This window comes from Mustela lutreola, chromosome 6 (assembly GCF_030435805.1).
Source record: "Mustela lutreola isolate mMusLut2 chromosome 6, mMusLut2.pri, whole genome shotgun sequence".
Lineage (NCBI taxonomy): Eukaryota > Metazoa > Chordata > Mammalia > Carnivora > Mustelidae > Mustela > Mustela lutreola.
Window position 1 is genome coordinate 65,477,432 of NC_081295.1, and position 26,900 is coordinate 65,504,331.

Genomic DNA, 26,900 nt, shown 5'->3' on the forward strand with positions numbered 1-26,900 from the left:
CACCAACAGTATAGAGGGGTTCCACTTCTTCCACATCCTCACCGACACTTGTTATTTTATGGGGTTTTGTTTATTCTATAGTAGCCATCCTAATAGTGTGAGGCTCTGTCTGATTGTGATTTTGATTTGCGCTTCTCTAATGATCAGTGATGTTGAACATCTTTTTATGTTTGTGGGCCATTCCCATATCTCTTTTGGAGGAAAATCTATTCAAGTCCTTTGCTCGTTTTTTAATCTTGTTTTTTAATTTGTTTCATCTTAATTTTAATTTTTGAGTTGTAGCATATGTACATATTCTGGGTACTAATCTCTTATCAGATGTATGATTTGCAAGTATTTCTCTTATTCTGTAGTTTATTTCCTTACTCTTTTGATTGTATCCTTTGATGCACAGGAGTGTTTAAGTGTGATGCAGTTCCATTTGTCTATTTCTCCTTTTGTTGCCTGTGCTTTTGGTGTCATATCCAAGAAATCCTTCATTATCAAATCTAGTGTCATGAAGCTTCCTGTTTTTTGGCATGAATTTTATCGTTTTAAGCACTACATTTAGGTCTCTAATCCATTTAGAGTTAGTTTCTGTCTACAGTGTAAGGTAAGGGTCCAGCTATGTTCTTTGGTGTGTGGATATCCAGTTTTCCCAGCACCAACTGTTGAAGAGACTGTCTTTTTCCCATCCAGTGCTCTTGGCACCCTTATTGAGGATCCTTTGACTGTGAACGTAAGGATTTATTTCTGGGCTCTTGACTCCATTGGTCTCCATGTCTCTCTTTATGTCAGTACCACACTGTTTTGATTACTGTAGCTTTGTAGTATGTTTTGAAAGCAGGACGCGACTTTGTTCTGACTTTGTTCTTTCTTTTCAAGATTGTTTTGTCTATTCAGGGTCCCTTGAAGTTCTGTATGAATTTAGAATAGATACTTCTATTTATGCAAAAAATGACATTGGATTCTGATAGGGCTTGCTTAGAATCTGTAGGTCCTTGTGGGTAGTATTGACATTTTAACAATAAGTCTTCTAGTCTGTGAACACAGAATGTCTTCCCATTTGTGTTCTTTTCATTTCTTTTAGCAATGTCTTTTAGTTTTCAGTGTACATGTCTTCTACCTTCTTGGTAAAGTTTATTCCTAAGGAATAAACTTTTTTTTCTTTCTGATGCTATTATACATAGAAATGTTTCCATAGCTTTTTTCAGTTTTATCTGATTTTAATTCATTTAGATCTAAACTCAAATGACCAAATATGGGTAGTGGTTAGCTCATTGGACAACACAGATGTAGGACATTTCTGTTATCACAGAATGTTCTATTGGACAAGCAGGGTCTTGGAGTATTGGTCTATATTGTCTCTTTTGAGTGTTATTTGTATTCTAACCCTAACTCTAATTGTAAAATCAAAGTCTTTGTCCTGCTGGTCCAGTGTCCACTGACGTGTGCACATTGCTCTGTGTGTTCCACATTAACCTTGTGGAAAATGTTAATAGGAAAGATTATTGTACAGACCACTGGCTATTAACTCAGATCAGGGGGAAGATGAGAAATGCCTTTACATGTGTGGTACCCAGACAGGTGATTGGGTGACAAGACCAGTGAAAAGACATCTAAAAGATCTAAGAGAGTAAAACCATCTACCTGCCTGAGGATGTCACCTCAAGTATTCAACATTTTTCTCAACCTCTCTTTGCCTGTTTCCCTGCCTCTTTAAGGTGAATAAAAGGAGGGCAGTTTTAGAAAGAATTGGTTCAATGGCACTCTAACATTTTTTTTTAATCCCAAAAGAATTATACAGTTCTTGTAGGTTCTTTCCCTCGATGCCTGTCTTACCAAGACACAGATGATGAAATTCATCCCTGTTTCCTCTGCATCACAAATTACCCTGAATTATTTTCCCATTCAGATCGCTCCTTAATTTGACTTCAGCCAAAGTAAAATGTTTTGAGAAAAAGGAAAAGAAAAGTTACTTGAGGTGCTTAATGCCAGCTTCCCTCGGGAAGAGCCCCAGGCCTTCCACTCTGGCACTGATACGCTACAGACAGGATTGCCACCCAGTATAGCAGCTGGAAGGTTCCTCTGTGCTGACTGCCACATCTGCCACCCAAGGACAACAACTGACTTCTGAGGCCTCACCTCCCACCTTCTGGGACCAGAAATCAGGGCAAAGGCTGGTCAGGCAGCCACAAGTGATCTAGAACGGACACGCATCTTGTAAAGTTCTTCCCTGCCCCGGCGTTCGTTCATTAGTTTTATTTAGAAATTCTGGGAAGACACTGAGTATTATTTGATACCCATGTTTTCCCCCCACCTGTCGCCCAGTCCATCAACTCGGATGCTACTAAGGAAAGTGGAGAGAAGCAATGAGAAGGAACACTGAAGGGGAGTAAGAAGGGGGAAACAAAGAAAGGAAGAAGGGAGTTAATGCTTGCCCCAGGCAGGAAGGAGAGAAAAGGGGGACACTACCAGCTTCTTGGCCCCACAGCTAGATAAAATAAAAGAAATTCTGTCCCTTGCCTTCGACTTCCACTGTCTGCTTTCCTGCCAGGGTCGCATGGAGTCGGGTCCTGACAGGTGCTCACACACATGCCTCCGGCGAGCATCGGGTCCTCATTGGCGTGTTTCAGATACTTAGAATGAGTCTTTCTCGCTCTCTGCGGCTTGTTGTTGTTGTTGTTTTTGTCGCAGTTGGCTATAGATTACCAAACAGTTCTGGGTTTCCTTTTGTTCATTTTGACTTAGAAAAGGTATCACCTCCCTGGCTGAATTTCTAGTGCACCATTAGAAGAGGAATGATGTTTTGACCCACTCTCCCTTTTCCACTTTATCCTCAAAGAAGATTTTTTTTTTTTTAAGATTTTATTTATTTATTTGACAGACAGAGATCACAAGTAGGCAGAGAGGCAGGCAGAGAGTGAAAGAGAGGAGGAAGCAGGCTCCCCGCGGAGCAGAGAGCCCGATGTGGGGCTCGATCCCAGGACCCTGGGATCATGACCTGAGCCGAAGGCAGAGGCTTTAACCCACTGAGTCACCCAGGCGCCCCTATCCTCAAAGAAGATTAAAAATAGCTAAAATTCTTCACCTTGAACCTGACTTTTCCTTCAAAGGCCGTTAGATGAGAAAGGGATTACTTATATAGTATCAGTATAAAAGAAAAAAAGGAATTAACCTCTGATGTAGCAGACACATAAATTTTTTAAAAAAGTAAGTCTTGAATATGTTATGTTCCAACATAGGAAAAAAAAATGCTGAATAATTAAAATGGGGGGTGGGCAGGGAGAAATGGAAGTCACTTTTATTTCGATACTTGTCTGGGTTAAAAAAGGTAATGAGAGAATTTATCCCAGGTTATTGTAGGCACAAAGTAAGTATAGGTGCTTTCTAAGAGTATTAGTGTATTTTTTTTTTTTTAACAAATGTAACTCCACCTCAGACATCAACAATTTTATTATCAGTGTCAGATGGTGTTAATTCAGTTATATGGTTCAGATTTGAGGTAACAAGGGCTTTTTGTGGCCGTGTAATGGATATAAATGACAAAGGCTGGAAATTTTCCAAAAAGTCACTCAGTGGGTTGCAGCTCCACTATTGATACTGTGAATGGGACTGTTCCACTCATAGCCAAATCTGATTATTGTGTTTCTCCACACTTAGGGCTATAAAAGAGAGAAGGAGAGAGAAAACCTACCATTCCACTCCACACCTGGCATTCGGAGGGCACTGTCTCCATCTCATTCCAAAGCAAGATCACCAGCTCCCTCCCGACTTTGGTAAGTGAAATTTAAGAGGTTGTCTGGGTTGCCGCATGTTGAAGCATCTGTAGCTTCTGTTCTCTGAAAGCAAACTATTTATTCTCTCCCCACTGTTTGCCATTGACTTAGGGAATAACATTTTTCCTTGTAGGAAGGGAAAAAGGAAATAGGAGTGAGTCTCTAAAGTGAATATTTCTCTGTTTGCTACATAAAAAATCAAACACACCAGCTTGGTATCTTCATTTCTTTTCCTTCCTGGTGCTGGCATGCTAGGACTATCACATGGTAGAGGAGTGGGGAAAGGAAGGGTCCGGCAGGCTGGCTCTGATGGCTCCCATTCTCTTTCCCCGATGTGTTGCCCAGGTTGCCATCCAAATCCTTCCCTCATCTGCCTGGCACACCCAGACCAGCCTCGTCCTTGCCTCCCGGATCAGTCAAAGCAGCCTCTGCTCAGGCCCGGCCCCCATCCCCTGGCAACATCCGCCCTGTCAAGAGAGAAGTCAGAGTGGAACCCGAGAGGAAAGACCCTGAGAAGGAATCCCAGAATGCTGCCAAAGAGCCATCACTTAAGGGCAGAACACCTTTAGTGAAGGTGGAAGAAGCCACAGTTGAAGAGGGGACCCCTGCTGAGCCGGAAGCTGCTCCCGGTAAGGTTCAGCTGCCTTGTGATACAGCGTGGGTTGCTTGCTCTTCCTGGGAGACTTAGACATTTCCTCGAAGGTTCATTTCAGGAGCTTTTCCCATGTGCAATTTTCTTATGTATAAAGAAAGGCACATCTGATCAAAAGCCTGTCATTGGAGGCACAGCATATTAGTTCAGGTATGATTTATGAGACCTTCTATTGACTGAGTCCAGATTTTCACAAAACATGGTGTTCAGAGCCCCCACATCAGGATTGCTTATATTAGTTATCTCTACTGCTGTGTAACAAATCAGCCTGAAACTTTCAAGCTCATAAAAACAGTTATATCACACAGATTCTTGGGTCAGGAGTTTGGAAGCAGGTTAGCTGGGTGGTTGGACGATGACGCACACATATGGCGGAGCTCCATTTCCTGGCACACGAACCTCTCTATGGGGCTGCTTTATGTCCTCACAGTCTCTCTGCTGGACTTGCTTACTGGCTTTCCCCCAGAAAGCGTGATCTGTGAGAGAGCCTCATGAGTATTCCACACCTTTTATGCCTGGTCTCAGAAGTCATACACTCAGAAGTCACAATTTCTTCATAGTCAATTCATCAGAAGCAAGTGACTACATTCAACTCATACTCAAATGAAGGGGATTAGTCTCGCCCTTTTACAGTGAAGATCTTCAAAGGGTTTATGGAAATAATTTTAATTCACCACTTTTGTAATGTTTCAAAGGACAGAGCCCTGGCTCTGTCTTAGATCTACTGAATCCAAGTATGTGGTAGACCTAGGGACCCTGAAAGACACTAAGCTCATCAGTCAAGTCCTGTGCGGGAATGTCAAATAAAATATAGAATGGCCAGTTACCCTGTGTGTAGTGGAGCCCAAAGGACCACTGACTAGCCTCTGGTACTTGACGGAGGTCAGAACTCATTTCAAAAGACCCAGTGGATCTCATCTCTGCCAGACTAAACCAGATGTTTAGCCAGAAGCTTAGAATCACCTGGAACCAGGAATTCAATATTTTTTATTGAAAGTTGTCTTCATTCAAAAGTTTTCTCCTTAAGGCTTAATTTGAAGATGGGGGTAGGGGCAAAGATAGAATAGATAACTCAGACAAGTGACAATGTTGTTTGACAGTGGAAGGGTCCAATATTTGTTTGCATGGAAATAGAAGAGAAAGGCTAAAAAGTGTTCCGGGGACAGAGAAGAATGCATTACTCTTGAATGGAGAGTCTAGAATACCAGAGATCACACCTCCCAGTGGAGCATCTCTGTGAGACTCCTGGCCTTCTAGAGTGGCTCTCTGGGCCTTTTCCTCAGTGTGGATCAGGTCAGAGGACTTGTACTGCCATCTTGCATCTTGGCATCAAGATGGACAGGGGAGGCGCAAAAGGGTAAAGAATACGAGTGCTGGCTCCTGAAGAGGCCCTAGGCTCATCCCGTCTCAGACCTGGAGACAGCTCTGGGTAGACAAAAGGGACTTCTTCATCTTCATCGGTGTCATCTTCCCAGCCTGAATCTGGGCTCATGGCCGGAACTCTGAGGATGGTCGTAGAAAGGCTTTGGTCCGCTAGTAACAAATAGTCACTAAAGAGAAGGAATTTTTTAAATGTAATGAAAGGCAAATGGAAGATCTCATCTTCTTTTTGTTCAGAGTATAACTTCCCACAGAACCTAACGTGAGGCTCCGTACGGAGTACACATTTGATATATGTTGTTAACTGATTAACTTGTATAAAAATAGGAGCCGGTGACAGAGTGTCAGCTTTGTTGGATGTCTCCCTTACACATGCACCTTTTTGTTATCTGTTGCCTGGTTACAAGCAGAATACAGTGAAACCGTGAGAACACCCAGTAATAAACATTCCCTTTTCTCTTATAATGATGAATTCTAGGCCTGGGGTGTGGGGAATGCTAGTTTTTGTTTTATTCTTTGGGTTTTGTTTCCAACTGGTTTTCTCCTTGTACCTGTTTGTACAGCTGCTTCAGCCCCAGCCTTGGTTCCGGCATCGGCCCCCACTCCAGCGCCGACCCCAGACCCAGCCCCAGCCTCGCCATCCACTGTGACTGCCGCCGCTTCCCCCAAGACCTCCGCAGGCACCACCGACCCAGAAGAGGCCACGAGGCTGCTAGCTGAGAAGAGACGGCTGGCCCGAGAGCAGAGAGAGAAGGAGGAAAGGGAGAAGAGGGAGAGGGAAGAGCTGGAAAGGTAAAGCAGTGACATTGTTCAATGAGAAGGGACATCCTAGGGATACCTTGGATTAAGTCTTCAGTCTGAGAGACAGGAGCTGGTAGTAGTGATGAAGGTGAATGGACTAGTTGCTTCAGAGTCATGCCTCTGATCACTAAGTGATTTTTTTTAAAATCACGTTTTCTTGCTCTGATGACAGTATAACAACATTGATGGAGAAAGGTTTATAGAAAGAAAAAAATCTATCCATAGTCTTACCAGTTTTCAGTCATTGGCAAAGTGGATTTTGGGTCATCCTTTCTAGTCTCTGAGCACAGTAGGGGTTTATAGACATACATAAATATGTACACACACACACCATTTACCTAATTATAGCCACAGTATAACGACAGTAGACATACAATTGTACAGTCTGATTTTTTTTTTTACTGAAAATATTTCTAATCTCCATATTTCCTCATTATCTTTCTAATAATCCTTTAAACCCGCATACTAGAAGCTTGTGTTTTCTTCCTAAGAGAACTCTCAGGGGTGAGATAGTTCAGTGCCTCATGATTTAGTTGGCCTCCTCCTCTAGCTAATACAACCAATGCCAAGGACATTGTTCTCCAGACAAACAGAGCTGCATCTTGGGGGAGGACCGCAGCCCCAGTGCGGGGCAGCAACTTTGGACACACTTGATCACAGCAGGGAGCTTGCTTACGTGGTCTGTCTTGTCCGGCCCTGTTAACAGAACATTGTAACCTTTATTAATTTACAAAGATTTCCAGGGGTGGGAGGGAAACGAATGTTCAAACTCATTACTAAACTGTCCCATTATTGGATAAAACTAGTCTGAGCCTTTAACGATAGTTCGGTTGCACATCCTTTCCCAAGACAGGCTCTCCTTAAAGCATCAGTGTTGCACGTTCCTTCTGTTTACCACGAGGCAGCGGGAGGCTGGGGACCTGGGGGAGGAAGAACAGAGGGTCCCTCCTCCTCTTGGACCCCAAGCCATGCAGTGAGCGCGTCGGGGAGGTTTGCCCTCCAGCCCTCAGGCCTCAACCACCATCTCCAGCCTTTCTTCAGGGAGCGCCCCCCGTGTATCTCTGCTTTGTGTGTGTCTTTTTCCAGACAAAAGAGAGAGGAGCTGGCTCAGAAGGTGGCGGAGGAGCGGGCGCGGCGCGAGGAGGAGTCCCGCCGGCTGGAGGCCGAGCAGGCCCGGGAGAGGGAAGAGCAGCGGGAAGAGCAGCTGCGGCGGCAGGCGGAGGAGCGCGAGCGGCGCGAGCGCGAGGACCTGGAGCGCGCCCAGAAGCAGGTAGGGGAGCCCCCTCCCCCCGCCCGGCGTGCGGGCCAGTCTCCTCAGCGGAGTGTGTGTGTGTGTGTGTGTCCCGCACCTGCTCTGCCCCCCCCCACCCCGTGCCTCCGCCTCCCGGCAGCCCTTCTGGTCTGAAGCACAGGCACACTTCTTGTTTCCAGAAGGAAGAAGAAGCTCGCCTTCGTGAGGAAGCCGAGAGGGTTCGGCAGGAGCGGGAGAAGCACTTCCAGAGAGAAGAGCAGGAGCGCCTGGAAAGAAAAAAGGTGATTGTGTCTAGACCAGAAGCCTGGGGTGCTCATTGTCCCCATTCTTCCCCAGCCTTGAAGCCCCAAGACCAGGAGACTAGCTCAACGCTCTCAGAAAGCAAACGCGCTCTGCGCATTCCGGAGAAACCGAAGTCGCTCCGAGTATTCATCATCATCTCCAAAGACATCTGTCCGCAAAGTGCGGACCGCACCCAAACAGTTCCTTCCCGTTCATGTGGCTTAAGTCAGCTCCAGCCTTGGTGTGAATAATGCCCGTTAAAAGGGAGCAGTGGGCATTATAATGTCCAAAGTCACAGAGGTGTTCGGATGACCCATCTGCTTAGTGAAATGTGCCAGGCTTGCCTTCTTTGCCTATTTGACCCCTTTGCTCAGTTCTCTTTCTGGGGTGTCTGGGTGGCTCAGCCTTTGGGTGTGTCTGCTCAGGTCATGATCCCAGGGTCCTGGGATCCAACCCCCCCCCCCACCCATTGAGCTCTCAGCAGGAAGCCTGCTTCTCCCTCTCCCACTCTCCCTGCTTGTGTTCCCTCTCTTGCTGTATCTCTCTCTGTCAGATAAATAAATAAAATATTTTTAAAAAATTCTCCCTTTCTCGCAGCGACTTGAGGAGATTATGAAAAGAACAAGGCGAACAGAAGCTACAGATAAGGTACTGAGGAGGCCATTTTTAAACTATTAATGTTTTGTTGGTTTTTTTTTTTTCTTTACTTTCACTTGCAACTTTAACATTAAGAATCTTTTTTTCCTCTCTTTTTTTTTTTTTTTTTTTTTGGTAGAAAACTGTTGATCCGAGAAATGGAGATATAACCAAGGGAGTTCTCACTGGAGGAACAGGTATTTACTTCAGTGAATTCAAACAAATTCAATTGTAGAATTTTTGGATTGACTGTCTAGAGATGAAGATGTTCGTTGATCGGGGGAAAAAAGTACTCATTGACTTACAGAAGCTTAGGTGGATGTCCATAGAATTTCCCCTTATGTAAAACTCTCACACTTCTCAAAGATGTTTTTTCACATTTGTTTATACTCTAATAGTGTGCTTAATATTTAAAATACGTTATATTACAAATATCCACATGTGTGGATATATGTTTGTATATATCTCTGTGTATATAGATGCATGCCTATACAGAGAGATAATAGACACATATAAATATTTATACACACATGATTAGAAGAATTTTTTGTGTTATAAAATTAAATTTCATTTATCATTTATTGTCTGCTAAAGTAGCATGTATTTATATGTGCTCTTAAGGACTCTAAACTTGCACATTTGACAACTCGTATTTATGGCAATTCTCACAAAAGAATTTATACCTTTTAACTTTTGACTTCAGAGTAGAGTTAAAATTAGAAATTAGTTGAAATTTCGTTGGAAAGTTGTTGATACCTCTAGGCTTTGGACAGAGAAATTTGGTGATTTTAAACCAAATTTGCTTAAAATAAAATTTACCTTCGTGCATTAGTACCCAAATTCAATTAGTGTTCATTAAATGGTCTCTCTGTGTCAGGTACCACCTGCATACATTTTCTTCTTTAATTTCTACTGCAGCCTGTGGGGTAGAAGTGGTTTATCTTGAAGTCAGCAAGTATTTTCAGAGACCTGCCAGTGCGAGGCCTTGTTGCAGGCGCTGGGATTCAGTGTGAACAGGCCAGGCCAGGTCCCTTTCCCCCAAGGAATAATTCATTCAAGTGGCAAGCCCAGCTCATACAGCTAGAATCCAAGCTTATGATTGTTCTACGATCCCCCATGGTCTTCACGATCGTATGTACAGGTGGTTGGTACGCAGCTCATCACACACTCTTCCTCTTTCCTCACTTACAGTATCAATGTGACAAGAAAGAACCAGAGATACCTCACTTCCCTTGGCTGTTTTTTCTTGTAAGACTAAGGATCAAATGAAATGATCTATGTGAAGAAAAATAATTTTCTGTAAACTCTAGAGGCTTTCAAAAGTTAATATGTTGGTGTCTTGGGATTTGGTTTTATTTCAGCAGAGGCTATCCGAGTTTCTCAATGTCGTGATCCCTTCTTAGTGAGCTTTCCATGCTTTTTTCAAGATGCCCTAATTATATTTGCTCAGAGAATAACCCTAATGGTTGCCTGTTAACCCCATTGCATTTTTAATAGGTTTTCTCCACAAATATCATAATTCATGGAGACTTGACGTAGGCACGACCCTCCATGAGTCATCAGAATGAGCATTTTAGGGTGTAAATTGTACCAGTACGGGGGTTTTTTGAGTGTAGTTAGCGCATGGCTGGGTTCCTTGTTTATTTGTTTGTTTTTCCATCTTTCCCGCATCAATTCTTCCAGTATTCTTTCTACCTCAGCCTGAGAACCAACAAAACCAAAAGGGAAGGTGCAACTTTTCAGTCATCATATCTGTATTTATCAACATTCATAATAAATCTAGTTTGAGTTAATACTGCTAAAAGGAGGCCTGAGGGATTATCTAACAAATATTCTCTTTTCCCCATCGCATGTGTGGTTGAGGGCTAAATGGTTTTACTAGTGCTTCAAAGAGAATTCTAGGGCAGGCAGACAGCCGAACTCACAGACCTATCAGAAATCTCCAAGGCTGCCTTTTACCAAATTTGTGTAATCACAAAATTGTGAATTTTGGCTCCTTTAATAAAGTTATTAATCACTTCAGTTATCAGACTCTCTGGACCTCTGGCAGCTTTAGTGAATTGTGCCAGGCTATGAAATAACACTTCCTTGGAATTATGTTTCAGCTAGTTCTTCATGTCGAGCTGAAACCGTAAACTGCCACAGATTTCCCTGAAACTCTAATCACTATGAAGGTTTACAGGACTTTAAGTAACCCTGGCTTAGATTTTGGAGTCTGTCGTCAATATTGTTGGTGTAAGCTGGACTACATCACTGAGCATTAAACGACAAGGTGGCTTGGTAAAGTACAATTCACTGGCCTTCCATTCATGAAATCCCTTTCATTCTAACTGTGACTAGAAGTAAACTGAATTTTAAAATTATTTTTTATCACTTAAGGTAGGTCATGGTGATTTGCTCTAAATTCTTCAGAAGATATTCACAATCAGCCTAATCAGGTCAGCTTACTGCTGTCTTCATCAGTTGCTTTGGTTTCAACATTACATACTTCTTGTCCACAGTCAATTTAGCACAAACAAAAATAGTAACAACACTGATTTCCAGCCTTACACGGTTCTAAGTACTTTGCATATGTCAATACATTTAATTCTTCCCATGGCTTGTGAGGTAGGTATTCTTATTCATGAGGAAACTGAGGCGCAGAGAGTTTGTGGCCTGCCCAAAGTCACACAGCCGGTAAGCAGCAGAGCCAGGTCATAAATCTAGGCATTCTGGGTCCTGAGGTTTAGGGTTGATACTAGAGTCGTAGTAACCATTTGTCCCATCTTCTTTGCTGTGTCCAGTGGTATCTGCACTTCCATGTATGACAAACTCTCCAGGAAATGAAGAACCAGTGGCCAGCCCACATGTGGTTACCTCACACCAATCGACAGTGACTGTGGAGAGGTGAGTTAAAACTGGGCCCTTTTTCCTGATCTACATGAGAGCAAAGCGCTAACTCCATCAGAACTTCCTAAGCCTGACAGAATTTCAAAGTTTTAACATCAAGATTTATTTTCCTTTGTGTCCATTAATGTTTGGTAGAGCTAGTAATTCTGTAGTCAAAGAAAGGGAAAATGTTTTCTTTTTCTTGAGTCTTTAAATATTATAATTAGGTTTTTGTATGCCTATTAAAGAAAATTACAGGGAAGCATTTTATATGTATATATTTAACATGATCTAGACTATATTCACATCCTTTAATAGCATATTTTCACCATACATAATATTCTCGTGTGTCACAAATTTGCTCTACAGTAAAATAATTTGGATGCCAGTATTTCTTATATTGGTAGTAAGGCTTCTTATTGAAGAAACAAACAGTTGCTAACAACAGTCAAGAAAGAAGTGTGGGCTGAAAAAAGATGGCCTTTCTCTTCTTTGGTGTTTATATTGACAACATCCTAAGAACACTCTCAAAAATAAAAAAAATCAGGTTAATCCTAGCCTGTGCCTAAAAACCCAGGCATAAAGATCTTTAAGAAATATTTGTAATACTGTTAAAAAAAAAATTCAGCTATGACTTTTTTTTCAATTTTTAATTCTTTTATGTTTTCCTGTTTCTAATGCCAGGTGTTTGCTAACATCAGAGAATTAAAGGTCCTCAAATTAACTTTTTTCTTAGTCTAAAAACACACATTGCACAGCGTTTTACAATATTGGCTGTAATGCAAAGATAAGTCCTTCTAAGACGTCCATAAGTCATAAGACATCCATTGATATCTTTCTAGGACAGTAAAATCTTTTATTTTTCCCACTATATCATCTGATAAAGCAAGTAGTCCTCCTATGCTTAGTCAGTCAGGGTCCAGTCAGGAGAGAGAAACCAGGCAAATTAATTTGAACAGGAAAGTTTAACTTCAAGAATAATTAACTATTACTTGAGATGAAAGTAGCAACAGATTGCTAGTAAGAAGTAAGGAGAACTCCAGAATACGGTCTAAGGCGTGGCCACATCCCTGAGCCATACCCAAGCAAGAGTGCCTTCCCCAGGCTTCCATCCAGACCCTGTTGGCGAGGGTATGGCTGTGACCCACTGGATGGTGCACAAGTTCTTTTATAAAAGAAACGTGGTGGTGCAACTCGCACCACTAGATATCTACCCTCTAGAATGCTTAGGAGAACTGTTCATGAGGAGGTGTCTCAGTTCTGCCACAGGTTGGCCCTGGCAAAGTGCTAGGGCAGCTGCTTCTGCTGCAGGGGCTGGCGCTGCGGCAGCCTTGCGCACACCGAGAGCCGGACACTGGGAATGCGATGAGGGTGTGCTGCAGGGGCCCGCTGAGCAAGCACAGCCACCACACCAGGAAGCAGAATTTTCTTCGTGCCATGTCTCTCCAGTAGCCTTAAAGGACAAACCTCAAAGATTGTGCCAGCTGGCAAAGGACGATTATTTAATTTATTCCAGTTCAGAGCAAGACTGAAGGATGAATTTGGAGCTGAGAGGCCAAAAAAAGGAAAGAAAAGTAAAGAAAAACCCAAACCTGACAGGCTCACCTTACCTTTAAAAAGGCTCCTTCTCCAGCTCTTTGTCATTTTAGTTGTATTTTCTGAAGATTCTTCAGCATGAGCATGAGGTTGAGGAAGAAGAGCTTTAGAACCAAAAGTCCCAGGCTGGATTCCTAGTATTACTTCGAGAAATTCAGTGACTCTGGGATTAACCTACTTAAGTAAGATTTAGTTTTGTTGTCTGGACCTAAAGAGGTCTTTCCCCAGGGTACCAAATGGTCCAGTGAGATATAGTCTGTGAAGGAGCTCTGAAAACTGTGTTGTACTCAGCAAATGTTAGATGCTATTCCTCTTTGTCCTTCTAAGGTACAGTGTCCAGAAGTCATAGCATGCTGGTGTAGCTGCAGTGTGGTATTATAGGAAAGTGCTTTTACGTCATATCTGATGTCCTGTCTTCTCCTGCCCTGCATTTAATGGCTGCTGCTTTAACCATAAAAACATGAGGAATCGCTGTTACCTGGATCCGTTTTCTGGTAACTGGCAGATCTCCCACGTCCGTTTTCCCTGAGAGCTCTTCATCTTCTGAGGATGGTTCCGCTTCCAGTGGTTCTCTACACCCACTGCCCTTTCCATCCCTGACATTTTGACGAGTTTTGCCTGTTATCCTCAAGGACTTGCGTTTCCCAGAATAATCATTATCTGGATACTTAAATTTTTCCTCCTGCTTGTCTTCCAGATTATTATAACCTGCTGTTAGCCCGGGCCCCTGAGGCTATCTGCCACTCATACTCTTTCCACCGGGAGAAGGACCACTACTAACCTTTCATACCCTTCCCTAAGATGGTTTCCTGTTCACATTCCCTTTGCTCCAGCGGGGACTTAACAGTTTTACCTCTGGAAGCCTGTGAAAGATTTTTCAAGTAACAAATGGCATCCACGGATGTTCCCTTTACCCCCCATTTCAAGTCGACCTTGGTACCACTTACCAAGTCGGTTTTTACCTCAGTGTGTTATGGCTAGTGAAACATTCCATAATCCTTGTCATCAGTTCACATGATGATAAATACCCTACCACGCCCCCAAAGTAGAGGCATAGATCCCTCCAGCCTGCTCACTGGGAGTTGAATCATGGATTGGAGCTCCCCAGGGTCCCTTCTGAAGACTGTGAGATGGGTGGTCCCCTGTGGGAATCCACCACAGCGAATGCTGTCTGCACGTGGCAGGGTGTTATCACTAGAAAACACCACTCCAAATGAACGAATACTTGCAGTTCAGAATTGGAGAAGTGAACTTTCCCTAATGCCTCAGCTACCTAATATATTGGTTTGCCTTGTCTTCAGCAAAAATAAGTGCCGTGAACTCGGAGACACTGCCCCCACCCACCCCTGAGGCGATGTCAGAGCATCCTCCTAGTATTTTCTAGCATCGAGGAGGAGCAGCAGTTCCTGGTGCAGAGAAACCCTACACCAGTACCACTCTGAACCTGACTTCAGCCCCGAGGGGCCTGAGTTACGTGGCTGGCCCCTGTGGTTTCTAGTGTTCTCAGCCTTCTGTGTGCAATGCCTTTTAATGCCTGAAAGCAAGTCTTCTTGCCCCGCTGACAATAGATAGACTGAAGAGGGTTGGAGTTACCAAAAGTCTGGCCAGCTTTTATAGGTGCAAAGAAATATATGAGCTTGGCCAAGATGATTTCTTACTTCAGAACCATTTTGGGTTCTTGAGAATGAGTATTTGTAGAGAGAAGAGCCCACAGAATGGAGGAGAGTGTTTATTTGTGGATAAGAAACTCGCTTTGAAACAAGAAACAGAGAACACAGATGAATGTGTGAGTACAAGTGTATGTGGGGTGTGGAGGAAGGAAGATATTAAGTTTCTCAGGTCATTCTGATACAGTCTCCCACCCCCAACAGAAAATCTGTTCTAGAAACTGAAAACTTCTCATGGGCTACTGTCCTACCCTGCTAATACCCAGAAGACATTTCATGCCTGTCCTTTGCCCCAGGCTAAGATCCTTCACTCTTAAGAGAATAATCCTTCATGTTTTTTTAAATATTTTATTTATTTGTTTGACACAGAGAGAGAGAGAGATCATAAGTAAGCAGAGAGACAGGCAGGGGGGGGGGGAGCAGGCTCTCTGCTCAGCAGGGGCTTGATCCCAAGATCATGAGATCATTACCTGAGCTGAAGGCAGAGGCCTAACCCACTGAGCCACCTAGGCACCCCGTAATTTTGGTTTTTGACCTTCTGGTTTTCCTTCAAACTGTAGGAGTTTATCATTGTTTTTAGTTTGTCCTAAAGGAAAATAACATTCCCAAGCCCCTACCATTCAAACAGAAAGAGAGGTATCGCTTTTAATTTTAAAGTTTCTTATAAAATAAATAATTTTTAAAAATTTTAAATAACAATAAAGGTACTTGCTACCATGATAATAAATATCAAGAAAGAATTAGGTCCTGGCTATAGTAAGACATATGGACTGTCAGATTCCCACCATGATCCCAGATCCTTCCCCAGGTAGATTTTATTTTTCATTTTGTTTTTTAAGTAATCTCTATACCCAGTGTGGGTCTTGAACTCATGATCCTGAGTTCAAGAGTTGCATGCTTCTCCCACTGAATCAGCCAGGTGCAACCCTAGGTAGATTTAAGCAAGAAAAGGGCACAGTTTTGAAGATGCTTGCATCCAGCTTCAGCTGCCAGAGTATAGCCAAAGAAAAGGACTTCAAAAACTGGTGATCTTACCCTAAGAGGACACACAGATGATATTCCCTAATCCCGGTGACTTCAGTTTCAGTTTTATAGTTTCTGCCAGTCACAGTGTCTTCTGAACATCTAATAACTGGCCATCCACAATTACTCCTCTAATTGCTAACAAGAAAGCATGGGTGGAGAGGTCAGGTAGGAGTGGGAGGGGAAAATGAAGTCAGCTGTTGACTCAAGTCTGGGTTGGCGTAGCCATTAAAACTTGTTAGCACACGCAAGCCTGGAAGGTGAGGGCAGTTGAGGTGGCCAAAAAACGGGACTTGGAAATGCATTCCTCTTCTTTACCTTTTGCTGAAACTTCTCCTGAAAAACACTTAAGGATGAGAACCAAAACCATTTCCCTGGTTATAGAAAGCCCATCAATGTTGGGAAAGAACCAGGAGGGTGGGGGGCACCTGGGTGGCTCAGTCAGTTAAGCATCTGCCTTCGGCTCAGGTCATGATCCCAGGATTTGGGGATCCAGCCCCTCATTGGGCTCCCTGCTCAGCGGGAAGTCTGCTGCTGCCTCTACCCCTGCCCCTGCTCATGATCTCTCTCTCTCATGCTCTCTCTCTTCCTCAAATAAATAAATCTTTAAGGGGGAAAAAAAAAAGACCCAAGAGGATGGGTCTGGTGACTGGTCCAAGCAACTAGAGCAGCGGGTGTTGGGCGAGCAGTGGGTGTCGGCATGCACACGCATGCCTTCTGAATCACTACTGTAATGCCAAGCCTTCTTGGTGAAATAGCAGAAAACTGCCATCATGCTCTGAGTTTGTATACTGTTTTTATGTTATTTTGCACAGACTTTTACGAATAATACTTTCAATGTACCCTGCAGTACCTTGTGAGGTACTTCGGACAGATATTTTTTGTCTCTAGAAGAGAAGGTCTATAATTTTATGCATTTATTTGACAGAGAATGAGAGGGGGAGAGAGAACACAAGCAGGCAGAGCAGCAGGCAGAGGGAGAGGAGAAGCAGGTTCCCCACTGAGCAAAGAGCCCGAAGCAGGATTTGATCGCAGGACCCTGGGATCATGAAGGCAGACGCTAAGCTGAAGGCAGACGCTTAACCAACCGAGCCACTCAGCCACCCAAGAAAAGTTTTTGGCTTTTGTTGTTGTTGTTGTTGTTGTTGTTGTTTATTGTTTTTAAGATTTTATTTGACAGAGAGATCACAAGTAGGCAGAGAGGCAGGCAGAAAGAAAGAGGGAAGCAGGTTCCCCAATGAGCAGAGAGCCTGATGCTTAGTCCCAGGACTCTGGGATCATGACCTGAGCCGAAGGCAGAGGCTTAATCCACTGAGCCACCCAGGTACCCCAAAAAGTTTTAATTAACAAAAATATACCAAAATATCTAAATCAGAAGTGCTTTAGAATGTGTTCCAAAAGTCATTATTTCTTGCGAATTAGGTAAACTATTTCCTCAACAGGGTAAAAAAGCAGATTCCTCAAAATAAACAAAAAGCAATGGAAAAACTGGATGCATATTAGCTTTATGTTACCATTTGGGAAGGAGACAGAAAAAGATGAATTGAGTTGCTAAAGTTCAAGCAGTTGGCTTTGTACTACAGATCTGATTTTCTGATCTCTAGCCTCTTTCCATAGACCTTCCTATAGTTAAACATTCCTATATGAAATAACTTTTGTTTCATGTGGTTAGTCTTTTCCATTTGGAAAATTTAACCTAGAATTTTGTTAAATAGGGTGTTTTGTGCTTTTTTGATACGTGAGCTGAGCACTGAACAAAATACGAAGCTTGTAAATATATGCTTATCACAGCATTCAGATAAAGTGAACAATCTAGCATTCATTTGTACAGGCATTGTTTCTGCTGCCTTGTAAAGCAGAATAATGAACATATATAAGGCTTTCAGTTTGCTTATGGAGCTTCTAAAGAGAGGAAAAAACCTAAGAGGAACTGTAGGTAGAAAATTAAGGATTTGGTGGCCAATTAAATGTACCTCAAAAATAAATCCAAGATATTGAGTGTGAATTAATGAAGAAGTAAGGTGGGGTCAGAGGCAGATTTAAGCGGTAAAGATAAAGTTGGTCTTAAACAACATACCTGTAAAAAATTTGCATGTAATTTAAGAAGCCAGAAGAACCCAGGAAGGGCTAGCATCTGAATAGCCAGGTATGTACAAAATGGCATAATGAGCAGAACACAGGACCAGAGCTCGGAAGATCATACGTTCAGTTTGAACTATGTCTCAGTCACTCTATGACTCTACAGATTATCCCCCATTCCCCTGAATTTCAATCCCTCATCTTTGAAGTAAAGGACCTGATATGGGCTACTGGTTATCAAACAAAAGGTGTGTGAAAATGCCTGTGGTACAAATTGTTATGTGTGTGTTGACGATGATCTATTCTAACCGATAAATGGTTCCATCTTGTAAATTTTTTACAACAAAAACAGATTTTTAAAAATAAGAGAGTAAAATTGCAAATGTCAAAATTCACCATTTTTGTGAGTGATGTGGTCCATCAGTGTTAACATTTGATTCTAAAATTCTAAAATGATTTATTACAAAACAGTTTCCAGTTGTTTTAAAAATGTTTTTTTCCAGCTTTAATGCTAACTCCTTTCATTTTTGACTTTTCAATTTCCCTAGTACTCCCAATTTGGAAAAACAGCCAAGTGAAAATGGAGTATCTGTTCAGAATGAAAATTTTGAGGAAATTATAAACTTACCCACTGGATCTAAACCATCCAGATTAGATGTCACCAACAGTGAGAGCCCAGAAATTCCTTTGAATCCAATTCTGGCCTTTGATGATGAAGGGACACTTGGGCCCCTGCCTCAGGTAGACGGTGTTCAAACACAACAGACAGCAGGTAAGCTTGCCTCGATCTCCCTTCAGTAGCCTTCACAAATATGTGACACCACCTGAGGGAACAAACCTTGTTTGTTTAGTGTGATTACGGCAGCTTTGTTCTTCTAGGGAACCACATGGAAAAGATTGTGTAAGGAGCATAGAATTTGAATTTTGAATTGCCTTAGGCAATTTGTTCCCCCAACTGGGTGTACAAATCCAGTCGGCATCACCCGCTGGGTGTCCATCACGTTCTCCTCACAGAGCAGTCCTCACTGCTCAGAAACACTGTCAGAACAGACTTCCTATAAAGACAAGCACTTAATGCCTCACCATAATGCCGGGACCTCGGGCCCAGTTCTGCCCCCTGGTGTTTGTTCCATCTTTCCAGCTCTTCAGATGTATGAAGACTGCCTTCACATTCTCCCGTTTTTCTCCTGTCCTGGTTTAGCAGCTTAGATGATACGCCATTGTCCTTTTTAAACATAATAAGTTGGAATTAGATCATGGGACCCATATTCAGAACTACGAGCATATGAACCCAGTGGTGGTCTGTCCTCCGTGGAGTGACTCTTGCTGTTGTTGAAACAACCAGTGACTCTCATACCATCTCTGGGACTCATCCTTGACCAGAAGTCTTTGTGCAAAAAGAACAATGGCTTTGTGTGACCCAGAGAAATAAGGAGCACATCGAAAGTTACCAACTCAAGGGTCACTAGCAGCTCAACAGCACAATCTCATCAGTGTCTGACACAAGTGGAATCATGTCAGCTCTGGCTCTTCTCAAACCTCTTTGAGTTCTGTCAAGTTTCTCTTCTCAGCAGATCACTTTCATGTATCAAGCAGCATCCCTTTATAGTATTAAGGACAGAGCTGGCCAAATTTAGCATGTTTAATGGAGTCAGTGTAGAACTATCAGTGGTCAAGTTGTTTTGTGTTTCAGATTTCCATCTATGAACTTATAAGTCCTCTTTCCCACTTTAACTGGCTGGAAAAACCAGTGTTGGAGCACCTGTCCAAAGGAGCACCTGTCCTTTTTTCCTTCTCTAATAGACTGACCTTGGGAGTCTAACGTCACTTTATGATCCCCTTCTCTAGATTGTAAAAGGAAGTTATACATCCCAGCCCAGGTCTGCCATCCTCATTGTTAAGACTCCAGGGATAATCTGCTGGCATGTATGTTAGTGGAAACACCCCCTCCTTGTCATGTCGCAGATTTACAGAGAGGAGAGCAACACCCACATGACCTTTGGCGTCACATACTAGGCCTTACCTCACCTTTTGATTTATCTGTCATCCCATTCTCACTGTTTCTGCACTTCTGTAACTTCTGTAGGAACAGAATCAAGTGTCGTGATTTTCAGTGCTGTAAGGGTTCTTTTGGGATCATGATTGTTTTTCGATAAACGTTGATTTAGCCATATGTTTGGAGCCTGAAGCATCAGGTGCTGAGGGTAAAAGACCAATGAACATGAGTCTCTAACATCAAAGGAGAGTACAAGTGATGTATGTCCTTTAGAAAAGTGAATGATACAGCCTAAGCTGAAGGTAAAGAAAAGAACACGTATTTTCCTGCCTGTGTTTTAGTGGTAGAATTCACTAAAATACAAGATTGTGATGAGATCTTATATAAGATTCTGATGAGTTCTTATATAAGACAATGTATAAAAAAGCATGGTAAAGTTTTAGAAATGTAAGATATTACCATAGTATTCTTGACATAAAATTTTAGATAAATGGTAATCTGTTCTTTTTTGTGTCTCCTAATATAGAAGTTATATGAGCATCTCTTCAGAAGAACCAAAGCAGAAATTTAAAAAGAATTTCTACAATTAATGGAATTCCTTCCATGCTATAAAGGAGCAACCCTCTCCTCCAGTTTTCTAAAGATTTCTTGACCATCATTTTGAAAAGACTTTATTAAACCAGCTAAAGACAACAGACTGGATGGCTTTTCTAATAATTTTCGCCAATAGAGGAAAAAAATGTTCCTTATTCTTTAGTACTTTAAAACGGCTTATTCCAGTGTGCTCCTTCTTAGCAAATCAATATTTTTCTGCATTCTCTAAAAGATGAGAGCATTTGGCTATTAAAAAAAAAATCGGGCTGAACAGGCATGATTTTTCACATAAATATTTTGGTCTTTAAAAGCTAACATAAAATTGGCACAAAAAATTTATCTTTTACAATATAATACTTGAAAAGTAAGTACCTCTTTGCTCTACAAGTAGAGTGAACAGGAGAGGTGTTTAAATTAAGCCTGTTTAAATATTACTGCAGAGAGTTCTATTTGTAGAAGCAAACTATAGGCAGGTTACCAGGTTCTTGTAAATGCAATTTGTACATGGACATTCTGCAAACCCAGCTGTCACATTCTTGCATCTCTTTTTGCAAAAGCATACTAAACAGTTTTAAAATGTGAAAAAGAAACATTATTTTTTCAGAGCAAGAATATAGACTGTCCTCTTAAATAATGTATTTATAAAGTTTTTCCAGATAAACTAATCAAATAAATTAGAACAACGTGACAACATTGCAAACTTTGATTTATTAGATGCATTCCTTATGTTACCATGAGAGAATGTTCGTGATGATTCAGGGCTATTTCTGATGTCTGTACATTGCTGCTGTCCCCAGTGATGGTGGGACTTACCTTTGCCTTACCTGATCACAAATTATGTGGGGGTGGGGGGGTGGTTGGAAGGGGAGTAAAGATTTACTATTTCTTTAAATAAAAAAAGAATTTGGTTTTGCTCGTTTAAGAGCAAAGAAAACCTGATGAGATGTTGACTGTTTGGCACATGGAGCACTGTGCAGGTCACCTTCCCAAACGTCCTCCTCCTGTGTGGCTCCCATCAGCTCTGACTTTTCACTCTTCACTTTTGCTGCTGAGCTTAGCCGTGCAAGCTTGCACTTTCATCTACTAGCATAATTCAGTTTTATTTTACCATTTTAGAAGCTACTACTAACTAAATGTTGAAGGAGAGGGGACTCGGAAGGAATGCTGTGTGTGTGTGTGTGTGTGTGTGTGTGTGTGTGTGTGTGTGTGGAGTGTTTGGAAAGGTAAATGTCTAGCAGTGTAATATGTTGGCTTTATTAAAAGAGGGATTGGGTAATCTATATTGAATGAGAAACTATTCATTTATTAAAATCCAGACTATAGTAACAGCTGTAATTTGTGAAAATATTAATTTGGGGGGTTTCCCTATTCTCAGTTGTCCATGTACATGTAGTCATATTAAAAAAAAAAAAAAATCTGTTCAACAAAGTTGTTTTTTTTATTTGTTTAAGTTGACCTAGGACGAAACACCAAATAAAATGTTTTTGACATAGTTTTACTTTTAGGTTTCTCATATGTTACAACTTTACTAGGATTGAGTCTTGAGTTTTCAAATTGCCCTTCATTCAATCACAGTGCCATTTCCCCAGCTTCCTTTGAATGGGAATATAGAAAGGTTTATTTAAAATTTAGAACAATAGTTCTATTTTGGCTAGGTTTTCCTGGTTTTGTTTATATTTTTAAATTTGAGCCATCATTAACAAACAAAGCCTTCTAAGTAATCAAGTTTTAGTTAAAAGTGACATAAAATTAACTATTTTTTAAAGATTTTATTTATTTGAGAGAGAGCAAGAGAGAACATGAGCAGGAAGAGGGGCAGAAGGAGAGGGAGAAGCAGGATCCCCAGGACCCTGGGATCATGACCTGAGCCAAAGACAGATGCTTAACCAACTGAGTCACACAGGTGCCTGTAAAATCAACTATATTTTAAAAACAACAGTACCAGAGGATGACCTGGACCTTTACAATGTCTTGATTGCTTTTTCTCCAGCCCTTAAATGTCGATACCCGCTAGTCATAAAGAAATTTTTAGTAGGTACTATATCAAGGGCAGTGCTCAGGGATCAGATATGATCCTCAGCATGAAATGAGGGTGGATGACTTTTAGTTTCTTTTTCACACCATTGTAGACTGTCTAAGCCAAAGTAGTCACCAATCACAAGTTCCTTTGGTAGAGAGTGGCCCACCTCTCCTGGAAGGGGTAAGGCCATATGTCTCCTCTTGCCTAACCTCATTCCCTGGTGGAACATTACCATAAAAGCAAATGTAAAACAGAGTTCTCGCACGTGAACAAACGTTTATTAAGCAGTGCCTTTGCCAAACTTGGATAAGTTCCTTCTCTGTGCGTAATCCCACAAACGCCTCAATCAAAAGATTTCATAGTAATACCAAAGCAGTGATACTCTTTTTTTTTTTTTTTTAAGATTTTATTTGTTTGATAGTGAGAGAGGGAACACAAGCAGGGGGAGTGGGAGAGAGAGAAGCAGGCTTCCCACCGAGCAGGGAGTCCGATGTGGGGCTCGATCCCAGGACCCTGGGATCATGACCTGAGCCGAAGGCAGATGCTTAATGGCTAAGCCACCTAGGCACCCCCAAAGCAGTGATATTCTGAAGGCAGAAGTAACCTAACTGAAACAGCCAATGCAGTCTTAAATGTGTGGGGTCGGGGGAAAGATGGCACAAGAGCAAAGAGCTCTAGGTCTGAAGCACTAATCAAAAGTCTTGAACTTGCATGGTCTGCCATATTCTTACACCTCGTTTTGTGTGTTTTGCCTCAATATCTTTCTAGGCAACCACTTACCTTTCAAGTTCCATTTGCTAATGAAAAATTACTAACCTCCCTTATGCTGACTAACACTGGTATAGATCTAGATGACAATAGCGCCCAGCCACCAGGTTGGAGTCCTTCAAATGCTATCTGACCTAGCCATCAGGGTAAGACTAAAGTGACACGGACATCACAAAGTTGATACTAAAGCATTTTGTAGTAAATTATTGCATGTTAAAATATAATAGGCACCAATAAATTCTCCCATCTTTGGCATTTTTGGAAAGGTTTTATTTATTTGAGAGCAAGAGTGCATACAAGCTGGGGGGAGGGGCAGAAGGACAAGCAGACTCCCTGCTAAGCTCTGAGTCAGACACGGGGCAGGATTTTAGGCCCCTGAGATCATGACCTGAGCCAAAGTACGCCACTTCGTGGGCTGAGCCACCCAGATGCCTTTTGCATTTTCTAGATGGTTGGAAATTATTTCACTATTGGCCTACATCAGATGGTGCGTAGAACATGAAAAGGCATGATGGAACGGCTATTGGATCAAGTTGCAAAAAGCAACTAAAACATTTTTTTTTAAAGGGTTTTATTTATTTGTCGGAGAGAGAGACAGAGACAGCACAAGCAGGCAGAGTGGCAGGTAAGGCAGAGAGAGAAGCAGGCTCCCTACTGAGCAAGGAGCCTGATGTGGGACTCGATCCCAGGACCCTGGGATCATGACCTGAGCCGAAGGCAGTGGCCTAACCAACTGAGCCACCCAGGTGTCCACAACTAAAACATTTTTAAAGATGCCCTTCGAAGGAATTTCAATTCCCCGCCCACCCCTTTTTTTTACTCAGCAGACACCTAAACTTGCTCAGAAGTACCCAAGATTGTCACTTTTTCACATCCTTCAGCACCTCTTTAGTTTGGGGAAGAAGCTCCAAAGACTTTGCAAGAAGACAGAGGAAAGGACCAGCACGTGAATTGAAGATACAATTTCCAATTGTTACAAATAAAACAATTCATTAGTAACTTTTTCCTTGTTGACTATCACTTGGATTTTTATGTTGTTTGAGTACAATTCTAGAAGTCAAAATTACTTTTAGTAGTTAGTGCCAAGATTGGTGACATTCAAAAGAGAAAAACATTTTGATTCCTGTTTAAAAATATACATGAAAAAAGTAGTACTGACAACCACCTTTGAATTATTGGCTCTTTAACACCTTATAGAAGACCTAAAGGAGAAGGTTAGGAGATGGGACAGTGGGGAAGAGCCAGCACCTAGTGTTACAATACATCTGATTTCCACGTCTGCACTGATGGGCTTCATGAGGCTTGGTAAGTTCTCCATGTGCTCCGGGTCTAGATTTCTTCATCCGGATATGGGAGACAATGCCCATCTCATTGGGTTGTCTTAGTAGTTATCAAGATTGGATTGAGAGTAGATGTAGGTTTCTGACACTTAGTAATTATCCAATAGATGTTAAGTGATTTTTTTTAGTCTTTAGTCTGAGATCCCTGTGGTAGGCAGGACCCTGTCCTAGAAGGTAGGAAACTTCACTCTTTCCAACAGTAGCCTTGATGGCCACTATATATATATATTTTATTTTATTTTATTTTATTTTATTTTTTTTTAAAGATTTTATTTATTTATTTGACAGAGAGAGATCACAAATAGGCAGAGAGGCAGGCAGAGAGAGAGGAGGAAGCAGGCTCCCTGCCGAGCAGAGAGCCCGATGTGGGACTCGATCCCAGGACCTGAGATCATGACCTGAGCCGAAGGCAGCGGCTTAACCCACTGAGCCACCCAGGCGCCCTATATATATATATTTTAAATAAGTTGCCTGTTCTAAGTATATACCACACAAGCTAAACAGATAAGGATTCATTTGTCTAGAACAGTATAACAACTTTGGAGTTTCTGATCATTTTTGAGTTGTTACAAATTACTATTTAATTTCATAATTTCCCCTTTCTCCACTCCTCCCACAATGGTTTATTTTCAACAAGAATTATATTATTACTTCATAGTCTTATACGCATGGAGGCACTCCTTGACATCCTCGGACACAATTAGACTGGTCTTGTTGGCTGCAAAGCCGGGGTTGATTAAATGTTCCTCTGGAAGCTGTCAACAGTGGACAACCTTCGGGAGGTGCTTGCAGGAACTGGAGCAGCGGGAAGTTTGCAGAGCTGTGTGGGGAACTGGAGAGCAAAGCAAGTCATCTTCAGACCTTAGCTAATGACTCCTTTTCCTCCCCAAGTAGAGCTGCTCAACCAAAAGATGTCAGAGAAGAAGATGGATTAGGAAGGTAAGAATTTGGAGGCCCATGTCAGATTTGAAGGTCATGAATCTTAGTGTGTTCTATTGATTGTTCTGGAATCATCCTTCCTTCTCTGGTCGGAGGGGGGTGTGGGGAGGTGGCAGGAATTTGCCTCTTCACACAGAGCTTCTCCTGCCCTGTGCTGTGACTGATGTTGCCAACTGACAGGCTCTCCAGCTGGAAGGTCAGTGTCCCAGGCTTTCAGATGTTTGGATTTAATTGGGAGAGTGTTAGGAAAGGTAAGAGGGGAACTAACATGGGTGACTAGCATCATCAATTTTGCTAGGGTAAGAAGAGTAAAAATAAAACCACTCTGAAGGCCACTCTCAGTGGCTCATGCCGTCAGGGCACACATCTGAGGAAACTCTGGGAAAAGGTATGTACCTTTTCCTCACTGGATTAGGCTGTTACCATGGTAGCTCTCTTGATAACACTCCATTTTTTGGTTGTCTGTCCTTCCTTGTCTCCTTCCTCCATTTCCTTGGAGGAGTTCCCTTTGCCAACCAGATAAACAACTACTGCTCCATCTGTGCCATAGGGTGTGCTTTCCAGGAAACCAAAACTAAGATTATGCTGAGGTCTATTAGCATGAGGTTATAAAACAGCATTTTATTTCCCAGAAAATTAAAAAAAAAAAAAAAAACAGTTTCGTTCATAAATAAATGCATAAACATAACTTTGTCACACCAGTCAGTGAAACATATTAGGGTTAGGCATAATTCAGTTCTAACCATATGTAAATGAGCAGTAAATGTGCTTCAGTTTTTGGGTGGATCCTGGCCTGTGATCATCCGTGATCACCCAAACACTCCATCATTGTCCCAACTGTTTATGTTCAGACAGGTGGTTCCCAGCTGTTGGATTCTGATTCCTCACCTTCTCACTTATGTCCCAGATTCTTTTCAGTGAGGTCTCAACATGTTTCGAACTCCCTGCTGTCCTCCACAGCCCTCGAACCCTCTCCTCACCCTCACAGCACGATCTGTGCTATGACGACCAAGTTCCGGAGGAGTCGGAAGTACTGAATGGGTAGCATTTGCTGAAAGAATCTTTTAAAAAATCTAATAGCTTTTTTATTTTTTATGCTTTATTATTTTTTTTAACAATGTGCTAAACTCAATATTATCAAGTACTTTTAAAAATTAAATTACTGCTACTACTTACACAAATTGCTCGTCAGGGAGGGATTTTCTTTCAGAGACTTTTATGGGAAACCAAGTGGAAGTGGGAAGGAAAT

General features: G+C 42.0%; 1 protein-coding gene across 15 annotated transcripts in view; it reads left to right on the forward strand.

Annotated features, from left to right (window-relative positions):
* The window catches only part of MAP7 (microtubule associated protein 7), a 167,729-nt gene extending 145,653 nt beyond the window's left edge, over positions 1 to 22,076 (forward strand). For 14 of the 15 annotated variants that reach the window (XM_059177460.1, XM_059177465.1, XM_059177466.1 and 11 more), the window contains 10 exons: positions 3,643 to 3,758; positions 4,104 to 4,387; positions 6,354 to 6,582; positions 7,678 to 7,861; positions 8,023 to 8,124; positions 8,723 to 8,773; positions 8,901 to 8,958; positions 11,545 to 11,647; positions 18,543 to 18,766; positions 20,517 to 22,076. In XM_059177460.1, coding sequence (XP_059033443.1) covers positions 3,643 to 3,758; positions 4,104 to 4,387; positions 6,354 to 6,582; positions 7,678 to 7,861; positions 8,023 to 8,124; positions 8,723 to 8,773; positions 8,901 to 8,958; positions 11,545 to 11,647; positions 18,543 to 18,766; positions 20,517 to 20,527 — 1,362 coding nt within the window. In that variant the 3' untranslated portion in view covers positions 20,528 to 22,076. Of the gene's footprint in view, positions 1 to 3,642; positions 3,759 to 4,103; positions 4,388 to 6,353; positions 6,583 to 7,677; positions 7,862 to 8,022; positions 8,125 to 8,720; positions 8,774 to 8,900; positions 8,959 to 11,544; positions 11,648 to 18,542; positions 18,767 to 20,516 lie in introns of those variants that run through there. The other variant, XM_059177470.1, reaches the window with a different exon arrangement.
* The last annotated feature ends 4,824 nt before the right edge of the window (positions 22,077 to 26,900 follow it).